A 13,666-nucleotide genomic window follows, 5' to 3' on the forward strand; every position below is an offset into this window, starting at 1 on the left:
AGGCATGAGGGGGCACATGGGGTTATGTGCTGCTGCCCCCCATCATTTCTGCAAGTGCAGAGCTGCCCAGCTGAAGGAGGCTACCTTGGCTCTGCTGACTCTGCAGATGAACGCCACCTCCTTGGTCCTAGTGCCAGTCATGCATCCCTTTGGTGTGCTGGGAGCCTTCCTGTTTTCTGTGGAATGGTAAGTGCCCAGGGTAGGGCTGGGTAAGAGGGGGTGGAGGAAAGGAGGGAAGAGAGGGTGAGGGGGTGGGGGAAGAGGTAGTAGGGAAGGAAGGGGGTGGAATAGGGCAGGAGGAGGGGGATGTGGGAGTGAGGGGAGGGGAATGGAGAAGAAAAGGGGATAGGGGAATCGCAGGAGAAGCGGGAGCCCAGCATGCAGCATTCCCTCAGTAGCAGCTGGGGCTCTCCCATTAAGCAGGCCCATCAAACCCTCACCCTGATAAGCCCTACCCCTACACCTGGACCCCTCTGACAAGCCTCCCTCACCCAGACCCCCACTCTACCCCACCAAGCCCCAACAAGCTGCACCTGGACCCCCACCCCATCAAGCCCCACTCCCCTGGCTCCCAGACCCTCCACTGAGCTCTCTGCACCCAGATCCCCCCACTGAGCTCCATCTCCCCACACCCAGACCCACCCCCGCTTAACCCCAACCAACTTCACCCAGATCCCCTGCAGAGTCTTATTGTCCCTGCACCTGGAACCCCCACCCCACAAGCCCCTGTGCCTCTAGATCCCCCCATTGAGCCGCCCGCACCCTGATTGCCCCGCACAGAAACCACTCACACCACACCTGGATCCCACCCCCTCAAAACTAAGCTCCTCCACATTTGGATCCTACTGGGCTGAGCCTGCCTGCCCACACCTGCTGCATCTGGTGCAGAGAGGCAGGGTCCCGGGATGTTTCTGGGGCAGGCCTGGCCCTTGCACTGTGGCAGGGTCAGGGGCAGACTCGCTGCTGAGTTCCTGTACCAGGGAAGGTGGAGGCTGCAGGGTGATCTCCCACCTCAATTCAGCCAGTGGCCTGTGCTCCCCACTGCCATGCTGGAGCCATATTTATTTATTGACAAATAAAATGTGCATAATTTAAAAATATTGTGCGTGTACTTTTAATTTTTTTGGTGCAGAATTCCCTCAGGAGTCGAGGTGCGTGAATGCAAACTTGGGACCCACTTCCCTAACTCTGGGACTCCCCCACCTGACAAGAGGCATCAGCAACAGGATTTGAGGAGTTTCAGTAGGGACCTTTGGAGTCCTCTGTCTTCTCTACTGCTACATTTCATCCTAATAGATGAAGGACACTTGGGCTTCTTAACCTGCTCCCCCTGCTCTTCCTCCAGCTACAGCAGAGTAAATCAGGGATCATACAACCCAGGCAAGTACCTGTGCAATGGAGACGTCTCTGAGTCCACAAGGATCTGGGGGAGTGTTTAAGGGCAGGGGTCTCAAACTCAGTTTACCTTAGTGCCCGTCCTCAAATCCTCCCAGTGGGCCAATAATGTCACGGAAGATGGTGTTCAGAAAAGAAAATGTTTATATTGTATTTTTTATTTTGAATTTCTTAGAAATAGTAAAACGGTCATACAACTTCATACAATTCTTCACTTGCCAGAGAGTTTTTAGTGTTTGCCAGACATCTGGCAAAGCTTCAGTTCTGTCAGTTTGTTGACGTTTGGCCTCAATGACTGAGCAGTTGAAACCTTCAGGATTGCAGCAAGGTGTGCATCAGATAGTTGTGTTCAGTATTTTGACTCGTTTATATTCATTGTGGAAAAAAGGGATGCTGCCTCTGTGGCGGACTCTGCCTAGCAACTAGTGATGGTATCGCTGTCCCTCTCCCCCAGCCAATGGGAGCTGTGGGGGGTGGCACCTGCAGCAAACATTGCCCTCACACCAGCATCCTGGCTGCATGAATCTCTCCTCAGTGGGTCGCAGTGGGGAGGTTCTCGGGCCGCAGATGGCCCGTGGGCCGGGACTTTGAGACCCCTGCTTTAGGACCCCTTGCCTTTGGGACTGTGAACTGAACTGCCCAGGCCCAAAGCAGAGATGTAAATTTCACTGGGATGTTTGTAAGCCAAAGACGCTAGAGTTTTAGTTTCGTTTCCTGAATTTGTTCTCTCTTTGCAAAGATTTTTATTTTTTCCCCAGCCTAGTCTCTGGCTCTGGCAGCCAGTTTGTGGCACCTTCTTGGGCTGTCCCAGGGTTGGTGGTATGGCGAAGTCTGTGACCGATCTGCTGGAGACCCTGGAAGAGCTGGGGAAAGATGACCTCAAGCGATTCAAGTGGAAGCTGAAGGAAATCAAGGTGGAAAACCAGTATAACAACATCCCCTGGGGCAAGCTGGAGACAGCACGTCCTGTGGACATCGCCAAGGAATTGCTCAACTACTACGGGGAGCACTACAGGGTGGAGGTGACCATTCAAGTGCTGAGATCCATCCACCGGAGAGACCTGGCAGACAGACTCACCACGGCAACACAAGCTGGTAAGAGAGTGACCAAGTTCCTTCCCCATACGCAGGTTCCTGTCGCAGGATCTAAGCATCATTGTTGCAAAACTATCACAGATCTAGCCTTTATAATTGCTTAAAAATATGAATTGTGTGTGGCAATGTCTGCCCAAGTCTCCAGACGACCTGGAACAAGAGCATTGAGGTTCATCTCAAAGCTGCTAGTGAATCCTGATGTCTGAACCCTAATGACAGAACATTGTTAACTCTTCAGGTGCCTATAATTTAAGGAGAAACATCCAGCAAATCCCACAATCCTTCATTACCTCTTACCACTGTAGAAGCCCCCAGTGTCCCTTTCCCAGCTGCCAAAATCTGCAACAGCGTCTGCAGTGCAGCTCTGTGATCTCAAGGCAAAGTTATGCGGCATATTGAAAACTAACACTCATTGGGCAGGGTGAGATGCACTGAACTGGATATCAAATAAAATAGCACAGGAATTATGGTACTGATTGTGTTATTCATTTATGCATTTAAGTCAAGTAAACTTCTCTGTTTTTAAGGAGCCATTGGACCGCTAGTTTGTTACACCAGAGAACCACAGAACTTGAGGGAGCTTGCTGCAGAATTTAGGCCACAGAAATGATTCAAGGGCTAGAAAATATGTCTTGCAGTGGGAGACTTATGGAGCACAATCTGTTTACCTTATTAAATAGAAGATCAAAAGATGACTTGATGACAGTGCGGAGGAAATACCAGATACTAAAGAGCTCTTTAATCTAGAGATGAAAAGCAGAACTGGAACTAATGGACTGACATTAAAACCAGATCTATTCCAATCAGAAATAAGACACCATTCTTGTGGGGGCGGGGGGAGAGAGGGGATGATTAACCATTGGAACTAATTCCCTGAGAAATTGTGGATTCTCCATCCTTTGATGGTGTCTAATCCTGCCTGGATGTCTCTTTCTAAAAAATGCTTTAGTCAAACACAAGTTACTGGGCTCAGTGCAGGGGTAACTGGGTGAAATTCTCTAGCCTGTTGTACAGGAGATCAGACTAGATCCTCTGACAGTCCTTTCTGGCCCAAAGTCTGCGAATCTATGAAAAAAATCTTCTCTCCTAAAAAGGCACAGCCAGTTTGCTGGATTCTTTGCAAGCCACATATATAGATGTTTTAGGCAGGCCAGCATCCAGCATCATTAAAATATGTTAGAGGGCTGGAGTGAGGGGCAGGAAATAAGACTGAAAATCATTGACTCATAAAAATGTTGGGCTGGAAGGGACCTCGAGAGGTCATCTAGTCCAGCCCCCTGTGCTGAGGGAGGACCAAGTAAACCTAGACCTCCCTAACAGGTGTTTGTCCAACCTGCTCTTAAAAACTTCCAGTGACGGGGATTCCACAACCTCCTTTGGAAGCCTATTCCAGAGCTTAACCGTCCTTAGAGTTAGAAAGTTTTCCCTAATATCTAACCTAGATCTACTATGCTGCAGATTAAGGCTGTTATGTCTTGTCCACCTTCAGTGGACATGGAGAGCAATTGATCACGGTCCTCTTTATAACAGCCCTTAACATATCTGAAGACTTATCAGGTCCCCCCTTGGTCTTCTTTTCTCAAGAGTAAACATGCCCCGTATTTTTAATCATTCCTCATAGGTCAGGTTGCTTTCCTCTGGACTTTCTCCAGTGTATCCACATCTTTCCTTAAGCGTGGCACCCAGACTTGGACACAGTGCTGAGTAGAGCAGGACAATTACTTCCCATGTCGGACATACAATACACATGTTAATACACCTGTGGTGCTTTGGGGCTTTACCCAGGTCAGTATTGGATTCTGCCACTGCTGCTCTGTAACCTCGAGTGCCTCCTGCTGTGCAGCTTTAGCTCTGAGCCCTGATGCCAGCCATATGCCCACCGCACAAAAGTCTCACCCTGAGCTACTGCCAGTCCAGTTACTCCTTGCAGGTTGACCCCCAATGCCCCCTCATCCTGAATCTCCCCAAAGCGTCTTCCCTGTTGTTTCTTCTCACTGGACACTCATAGAGTTAACACCACATTTGCTGCCTCCAGAGCAAGGGCACACCACAACTTATTAGCTCAGTGGGGGTGATACACTCCACCTTAATGCGCTACACTGAGACAATCCGATGTAAAACTAAGGCTAAGTTAATTAACAAAGAACATAGATTGATGTGATTTCAAGCCAGAGTAAAAAAGGCATGAAAGGGTTACAAAGCAAAACATGCTTTCTAATGTCAAAACTGAATTGTAGCAAGATATAGCTTTGCCTAACGTTATTTCTTACTCACATCAATTTGTCAGCTTTCTTCAGACCTGTTTTAGCAGGAGGACCCATTTTTCACGAATGCAAAGCATGGCTTCTTCGTTCTCTCAGGTGATGGATACCTCAAAGTCGTTCAGCAGTTCCTAATATCCCCAAATGTTATCTTTGTCTTAAAAGTTAGGAAGGCCTCCTGGGGGCTAAGCTTTCTGGGTTCACCAGAGAGCCGACACGAGGTAAATTTTCTCCTTTGATTTACAATGCAAATGATCTTCCTGAAATCTCCTGTGCAAATGAATAGACCATGGACCCTTTCTCTGGTCACATGTAGTTTGATCTGCAATTGAGCAAAAGAGGTGTTTGCCCATCTCCTGCTTTGCCTTATTTGTCCATTTATAGACTCCAAATTGTAATATAAGAGAATCTTCATCATTTCACATACAACATTGTTGCACAGAGTTCACATTGATATTAATACCAGCATGTTATTAGTTTTCAAATAGTATTCTATAAGACACTTTTTAAATGAATAGCATGACAACAGCATGTGAGGTGTATTGAGATGGTCAGGCCAGCTAAGATTTACGGTTACATACCAGGAGCACCTTGCCGTCTGGCATTGGGGTGCTCTTAGGGTCACAACACCCCAGCATTATATTAGTCTTTTTTTTGCAACTGCATCATATTTGTTGACTCATATTCAGTTTGTGATCCGCTCTAACCTCCAGATCCTTTTCTGCTGTATTGCCGCCTAGCCAGTTATTCCCTATTTTGTAGCTGTGTATTTGAATGTTCCTTCCTAAGTGAAGTACTTTGCACTTGTCTTTATTGAATTTCACCTTGTTGATTTCAGAGCAGTTCTCAAATTTGTCACGGTTGTTTTGAATTCTAATCCTGTCCTCCAAACTGCTTGCAACCCCTCCCAGCTTGATGTCATTACCAAATGTTATAAGCATGATGCATGCATCCTTCAGCAACGTTGAAAGGCACAGTAAAAAAATCTGGGGGCGGGTGAAGGGGATTTTCCCCTTTCATTTCCTGCACCTCATTAGCTGCATCTATGACAATACTACGTTTCTTACCTGGGTTTACTTCACTCCAGCAGCTGGGACTAGGGGGGAAATATTTCTGCCGTTCTTGCTTCTGAACACACATGGTGGGACGGGTTGGCAGCCCACCAGTGCAGCTCCAGAGACAGGGAAATGGGATGCACCATATGGGTGGGTGGAGGAAAAGAGAATCCTGACAGGAAGGGGGAGCAGGCAGGATCCTACCATGGATGAACGGGGGCAAGAGAAACAGGAAACCCCACATAAAAATGGGGGGTTCAAAAAGTGGCGGAGGCCAAGTGGAAGCATGTGTGCTGTGATTAGTGGAAATGCATCACATAGAGGGATGGGGAAGTTCAGGAAGGGGACAGAGAGAAGGAGAATAGGCCATTTGCTCAACAAGAAGGAGCAGGGATCCAGAGCATTTTGTGTGTGTGTGTGTGTGTGTGTGTGTGTGTGTGTGTGTTAACTAAACAGGTAGGAGCCTCCACATCAAAGAGAGTTGTTGACTAGGTACCAATAACACATTTTATCTATATTTCTTGCTAGATGTTATAAATCTGGAGCTGGAATCAGTGACGCCGCAAAACCCAGAGCCAGGGGAGACAGATGGGTCCAATCTGGAGCAAGAATCCAATATGCAGCAGATGCCAGCCTCTTTCAAAAGTATTGTCTCTTATAACCCTTCCTTCTGTACTTGCAGTTGACACACTGTAGTAATGAACATCTCACTGAGCTTTATCAAACTGAATTACAATACAAGGGTGACAATAAGCTGTCTGATGGAATATGCCTTCTGAAGCTTAGTGGTGTGGATAGACGTGGGAGATATTAATCTTGTGCTGGAGATATCACCAGACTAAAACTTGCCTATGGGCTTGAAGGCAGCATTGCCTCATACGGAACTGCAGGAGAATCTAGTCATTGGGCGAGACTAGGTCTGGTAACTCCATAAAAGGAGAAAGAGAGAGACCGCAGAGCCATGAGAAAGAGGCTTGGGCCCAAATTGTCAAAGTGGATTCCCGAACTAGATACTTAGAGATGGAGTTTCTGAACGGACGAACCCCCACAAAGCTAGAAATCAATGGGAGTTGCGAGTGCTCAGAACACTGTGGAAAATCAAGTTCCAGGTATCTCAGGGTGCCAGCTAGACCTAGGTGTGTCAAATAGAAAGACACCAAAAACTAGTGGGCAAGTTTGAAAATGTTGGCGTTAGTCTCTAGCAATGAAGACAATGCTACGCTGATCTTTGTCCTCGAGCTGAGAGAATAATTGATTGTTTTGGTTTGGCCCTTAAATGAACCCTGCCACCCTCAAATCATTTAATTTTGGGTTGACAACACCTGAAAATGAAACACCAAAAGCTTTACTCTGTGCGGCTATTATATAAGCCAGTTCATAGCCAAGGCACAGAGGGAGCAAACAGGGATAATAAAGATAGAAAGAGTGAAAAACAATTAAATTTGTTGACACTGAGGAATGCTAAAGACTAAATGAAAACCAAGCAGTTATTTAAAAGACCAGGGAATGGAAATTTCCAAAGATACAAATGAGAGCTAGGCATCCAATTCCATGGACTATGAATGGGAATTGGGTGCCCAGCTGCAATTTATAGTTTTGGAATAATCTAGGCTGAAAAGTGACTCTGTAAAAAAAAATTGTCAGATGGCTGCATGTTTAATGTGGGTGAATTCTTTTAAAATCAAGTGTGTGCACACTTCCAAGAAAAAGGACGATTTCTCTGACTTCTCTCCTTGTGGGCTCAGAAAATTTGAGGCAAGAAGGGATCATTTTGATCCTCTAGTCTGGCCTCTGGCAGAACCCAGGCCAGAGAATTTGACCCAGTGATTCTTGCATCTGGCTCGTAGCTTATGGTTGAGTTACAGCAGGTCTGACCTAGGGAAGCTGGATTCTTACTTTCTCCATCATTAGTTTTAAAGATTCTGCATGCCAAATTCTGTCCCCAATGTCCCTCTCACTGTCTCTGCCATCACCCATCCTGCCCTTGGTGACCCCCTCATGGTTCTCTCTGCCTTCCCACCCTGCTCTTTGTAATTGTTTGGCACCTATAAGCCGTACTAATGTTGCATAAGAAGGAATCTAACCCTGCTCCCCAATTCATAGCTATGCTAGCTCTGCTGAGCCAGAAAGAAAGAATTTACTTTTGTTCCTAAAGTCAGAAGATCTGTTGAAAAACAGGCTGATTATACAAAGTCACCTCTCAGAGTGGAGCAGTGATTTAAGCTGCATGGAGGTTGAGAAGGGTCAGTTCCATATGTTCTGTTTCCAGCCTGTGAAGTTAACTGCTGTTCATTTTGTTCCCATCGCTGCCCCAACCTCCAAAGGATCCATTCCATTTAAAACCATTTATTCACCCCTGCAATATCATCTTTGTCTTTCCACAGAGCGGAGAAGAACGTTTCAGGGCATCCTGTTCAAGCTGAAACTGAGGAAGTACAGAAGTAAGAAGCTCACATTACGTGACCTCCAGAAAATCAGCCCAGAAAGTCTAAAGAACTGGTCTGCTCAGACCTTGGGGGATTTACCGTGGCATTTTCTGAGGAAGGTGATGGCTCTGAATGGGATGACCAGAAACACAAGCCTTGGGCATGGGGAGCTTGAAGATGAAGCAGTCAGTGAGGATGAGGAGGAACTGGATATTGAGGATGATTTTTTTTCTCTTAATGACACTTGCACTACTGATTCTCTGCACCCGCTTGACATTCTCTGTGCCGTTCTGCTTTGCTCAGACAGTTTCCTACAGCAGGAGATCTTGTCCAGAATGTCCATGTGCCAGTTTGCCCTCCCTCTGCTGCTACCTGCCCTTGACATCCACAAGTGCACCCTAATGCTGTGGGCCATGAGGGACATTGTGAGGAAGTGGAGGCCGCACTCCCTGGCAGAGAGCAGAGGGTTCAGAGAGGAGAGCTTGGTGCTCACAGCAATGCCAACCATTTCCTTTGTGCGGCTGGGGAGCTGCAGCTTCTCCAAGTCCAAACTCCTCAATGAGGTTCTCAGCCCCTCCCAACAATACCACGATTTCTTCATCCATCGGGACATGGAATCTGGGAACATCCCTCGGGAAATCGCAGATGGGCTGGTTGAGATTTCCTGGTATTTTCCTAATGGGAGCAAGAATTCAGATCTTTTCTCAGAACCCATCGCGGTTACAAATCTGCATGGAGACATTGAATCACACCAGCTGCAGTTCAGCTTTTTAATGAAGGTATCAACTCTTATGATCATATTTGTTGAAAGACTCAGTGAAAGGGAATATGCTCTTTTATTGTCTCTGAAGGAAGCAGGCACAAAACTGTATTTTATGCTCAGTTCTGAGGCTGAGAAAGCAAAGGACACGTTGGGCTTCCTTAGAAAGCTAGTTCTGGATCTGAAATTGAGTAAATCACACCTATTGTTCAAACAGAGCACAACTAACCAGGCACAGCTTGTGAAAAAGCTGCGATCCACCATTGGAAGAATAACAAAGTTTCCTCATAGGCACGTGACTATGGAAGACATGGCTGAGACTGCTCGGGAACTAGGAATCCAGGTAGATGAGGACTGCGAAGAATGTCAGAGCGCCAGCAAGTGCATTAAAGAAATCACTGCGGAAATAAAAGACGTGGCAAAGTACAAGAGGGAAATGCTGAGACTGCAAGGGGATCTAGGGAAGACTGTGGCTAAAGTGGAAAAAGAGCTGTGTTGAATGCGAAAACCAAAGACAGCCCATTTAGAGAAATATGAATCTGAGTTGAAAGAAAAATTGGTGGCATTACACAAAGAAAAGAATCAGTGGGACCTTACTGATGGTTTGGTTCAATTTATCAGTGGGATATCATGTCTCTCCCAAGTGGAAAGATGTTACTTCCTGAAATGGATGAAGCTTAGCCTAGATCACATTACAAGGGGGAATCTTGCTAGCTTACAAGCAGAGTATAAAGAGAAATGTAAAACTTCAGAGAGCAACCCACAAGAGCTAGCAGAACTCGGTAAACTAATCTCTTTCAGATCCTTAGGGTCTGAGCATTTCATGCGTGAGTTGGCGCAATTCTATGAGACTGAACATTCAAGGGTAAAACAAAGCAAAATAACAGAAAGCCAAAGACAATTCATCCATCTTCCAGGCATAGCAGCTGACCTGATGTTGGAAGGGTTTCCCACGGAGTTGATCGATGGAGATGCCTCCAACATCCCACTGCAGTGGGTGACAGATGTTCTGACTGAGCTCCATGCCAAGCTAGGGGGAAGGTCCAAAATGGTGGTTATAACAGTGCTGGGAGGACAGAGCACTGGGAAATCCACCCTCCTGAACACCATGTTCGGCCTGCAGTTTGCAGTGAGCAGTGGACGATATACACGAGGAGCCTTCATGTCACTCATTCAAGTGGCAGAGAACTTTCAGCAGGAGTTGGGCTGTGACTTCATCCTGGTGATAGACACGGAAGGACTGAAAGCCCCTGAGCTGGCCATGTTGGAGGATAGTTATGAACATGACAATGAGCTGGCCACATTGGTGGTTGGACTGAGTGACATAACCATTGTTAACATGGCCATGGAGAATGCCACCGAAATGAAGTATGTTCTGCAAATTGTGGTCCATGCCTTTCTCAGAATGGAGGAAATTGGACACAAACCCAACTGCCAGTTTGTGCATCAGAATGTCAGTGATGTGTCTGCGCATGAACAAAACATGAGGGACAGGAAACACCTCCTGGAGCAGCTGAATGAAATGACCAAAGCTGCAGCAAAGATGGAGACGCAAATCAAGGAAATGGCAGTTTTGGATATTATGGATTATGATCCAGAGAAACACAACTGGTACATCCCTGGGCTGTGGCATGGAGTCCCTCCCATTGCTCCAGTCAACATAGGATACAGTGAGAGGGTATGTGAGTTAAAGAATTACCTGTTGGAATTTACAAAATCTTGCTCTGCTAACAGATCCCTTCAGGACATTCCCCAGTTTATTGAAAGGCTGAGAAGCCTGTGGAACATTATAAAACATGAAGATTTTGGCTTTAGCTTCAAAAGCAGCCTTGTAGATGAAGTCTATAACCAGCTGTCTATGAATTATGCAGAGTGGGAATGGGGTTTCCGCAAGGAGATGCATCTGTGGGTATCTGAAAAAGAAACTTTCATCCTCAACCAGTCAGCAGCAGACCTAAATTTCTCTGTCTTTAAAAACATAGCACTGGAAAAACTGCAGTATGGTGAGCAAAAGATCTTGGACTGCTTACAACAATATTTTGCAGGGAAGGCCTCAGACCTGCACCTAGTAGAAAAGTACAAAGAAGATTTTATTAGGTGCACTAAAACACTCAAGAATGACCTTAAAACCCATGTGTTCAGAAAATGCGAAGAAGCCATTCTTACTCAAATAGGCAGGCTGAAGTCACACAACATCCAAATTAACTACATGAAAATAATTGAAGGGGAAATTGATCTGTTATTGGCAAACTGCAAGAGGAGCACACAGCAACTAGATGACAAGAAACTGGAGTCCAAATTTGAAGCAGTATGTCATGAAACATCACTCTGTCCTCTGCAGAACTGCCAAGTTGATGGAGATATGGAGGCCCAGTTGAGAAATGACCTGATGAATCAAAGGAGTGCCATCACAGAGATGCTACAAGGAGCAGGAAGCCTGAAGGATTATAGAATGAACTCGTTCAAGATGAAATCTAAGTATTTGGAAAAATGGCTGATACAAAGAGCAGGGTTGCACAAAGATAGTTACCTTCAGAAAGCAAAAGACATTGCTAAATCACTGATGGATCAGTGCCAGGATTACATTCAAGAAAAGGTCATTTCCAAAACAGACTATGACAAAACTTACTGCAGGGAATTGCTGCGTATGATCAACGAGAGGCTCCAAGAGGCAGATGTTCGGAAATGTTATACTAATGCATTCTTCGAAGTTGACCTGAAGCTTCACATTCTGGGGGAAGCGGCTCATGAATTTCAGAAGATGCATGAAGTATTTATCCAGGAACACAATCCCCAGAAACATCTGGAGAAGTTTAAACCTCAGTACCTCTCCCGATTTAAAGATCTTTATTTAGGGAAGGATTCCTGCCAAAAGAGGGCTTGGGACTTCTGTGAACATTGTCTCAAACCTGCCCTGATGGACTATGTTAATAAAAGAATCGCAACAGAAATAGTGGATGACTTCCTCAGCAGTGGGCAGGCCATTAAATATGGCTGCAAGATCTTTTTCCAGTTTACCGTGGAGAAGAAGCTCCTGGAAGATGGAAACTTCAACAACTATCTGAATTACATTAACAGCTATGAAGAGTTTGTCCAAAGCTGGATCCACAGACACTTGTTAGATTACTATAACAAGACTGATGGCTTGGAAGTCCTGGAAAGAGAGATTCTATCCACAATAGTAAACAAAGTGAGAGTAGTTCTGGAACACACCAAGGACATAAAGCCTAACTCAGTCTCTGCTTTCTTAGATGACTTTTGCAAAGCACTGGAGCAGGATCTGGTCATTTCCAAGGACAGCTTAGTGGGGATACTGTTCAGAAACACAGCAATGGCCCACCAATTTTCTGCAGACATTCAGACCTTCCTGCCTGACCTGGAAAAGCAAATCTTATCTGAATTTAAGGAGCTGGAGCTGGAGTCAAAACTCTCCAACCTGCCATTGAAGCCTCAGGATGAGATGTTCAAGCAAGTTTCTGGATTTGCAGAAGCCTCCATTCCCTGAGGATCCCAAAGAAGTAAGAGAAATGTGATAACTTCCTTGTAGTAAGACCTTGGTATAAATGGGAGGCCAACATGGCAATATTGCCACAGGAAAGAAACTAGGTAGCAAAGAGCAGAAGCCACCATGACAATGAAGCTATGGGTCAGTCTAAACAACTGTCTTAAAGGATCTACTGGTGGCTTGGCTGGGGTTAGACAGACTGAGCAGGATCTAGGGATGGAGACAGTGACCTGCTTGACATTAACTCTGTTGATGCCTGCTCAATCAAATAAATGGTTGTACTCAGCCTGTCAGTTTGCTGTGTTCCCAAAAATATCCTTTCAAACGATAGCATATCAGGGTTAGAAGGGACCTCTGGAGGTCATGTAGTCTAACTTTCTGCTCAAAGGAGGATCAATCCCCAGACAGTTTTTTACCCCAGTTCCCTAAATGGCCCCCTCAAGGATTGAATTTACAACCTTGGGTTTAGCAGGCTAATGCTCAAACCAGTGAGCTATCACTTCCCCCTAGTATGGGCTGATGACTATAGGACAGAGGGAGAGCATGGGTGTGCCTGGGTCAGTAGCTCCAGACAAAAGAGTCCACAGTGAGCAGTCCCTTGTGTAGCAAAGCAGCTGAGAACCATCCTGAAGCCTGGGAGGGACAGAGCAGCCGAACGGGGACATCCTAGGATGGGAGCTAGGAGGAGTGCTGTGCCAGGGAGAATTACCTGAGAAGGACAAACCAGAGTTAGACCCAAGATCACTGCTGCCCACAACTATGTGGGGCCGTGAGTACTGGGGTTTGCAGCCTTGCACTGGGAATAAGGCAAGAGGCTGTAGCTAGTGAAGTGGGGAGATTGTCGCTCTGTGTGGGTTTGCAGAGAGCAGCAGAAGAGGGTGCAGGAGTTTGTTTACTGGTGTTGAAGACAGCTAGGAGCATTCAAGATCTGCTGCTGGACTTGAAGGCTGCCCAAAATTCCTGAACTCTGAGTGTAGACGCATTGCTTGGTGTCTATCCTGGTAATTTTGGGGGCTTGGGGGTCCTCGCATGGGATCTAACCTGTTTTACTGCTCCTCCATCTTTCCCCCCTGATTTCTCCATTCATTTCTCTGTAAAAAAAATATTTCCTTGTCTTATATTCATTGTACTCTTCAGATGTGTGCACATGATTACTCCAAGGGGTTTGG

General features: G+C 46.1%; 1 protein-coding gene across 1 annotated transcript; it reads left to right on the top strand.

Annotated features, from left to right (window-relative positions):
• Positions 1-1,889: 1,889 nt before the first annotated feature.
• LOC116815525 (up-regulator of cell proliferation-like) lies at positions 1,890-12,811 on the top strand. Its single transcript, XM_032763953.2, is given in 3 exon segments — positions 1,890-2,490; positions 6,335-6,451; positions 8,191-12,811. Coding segments are annotated over 3 exon segments (4,698 nt in total). The 5' UTR covers positions 1,890-2,216; the 3' UTR covers positions 12,498-12,811.
• Positions 12,812-13,666: the final 855 nt, after the last annotated feature.

The sequence above is a fragment of the Chelonoidis abingdonii genome, chromosome 4 (genome assembly GCF_003597395.2).
Source record: "Chelonoidis abingdonii isolate Lonesome George chromosome 4, CheloAbing_2.0, whole genome shotgun sequence".
In the NCBI taxonomy this organism is placed as follows: domain Eukaryota; kingdom Metazoa; phylum Chordata; order Testudines; family Testudinidae; genus Chelonoidis; species Chelonoidis abingdonii.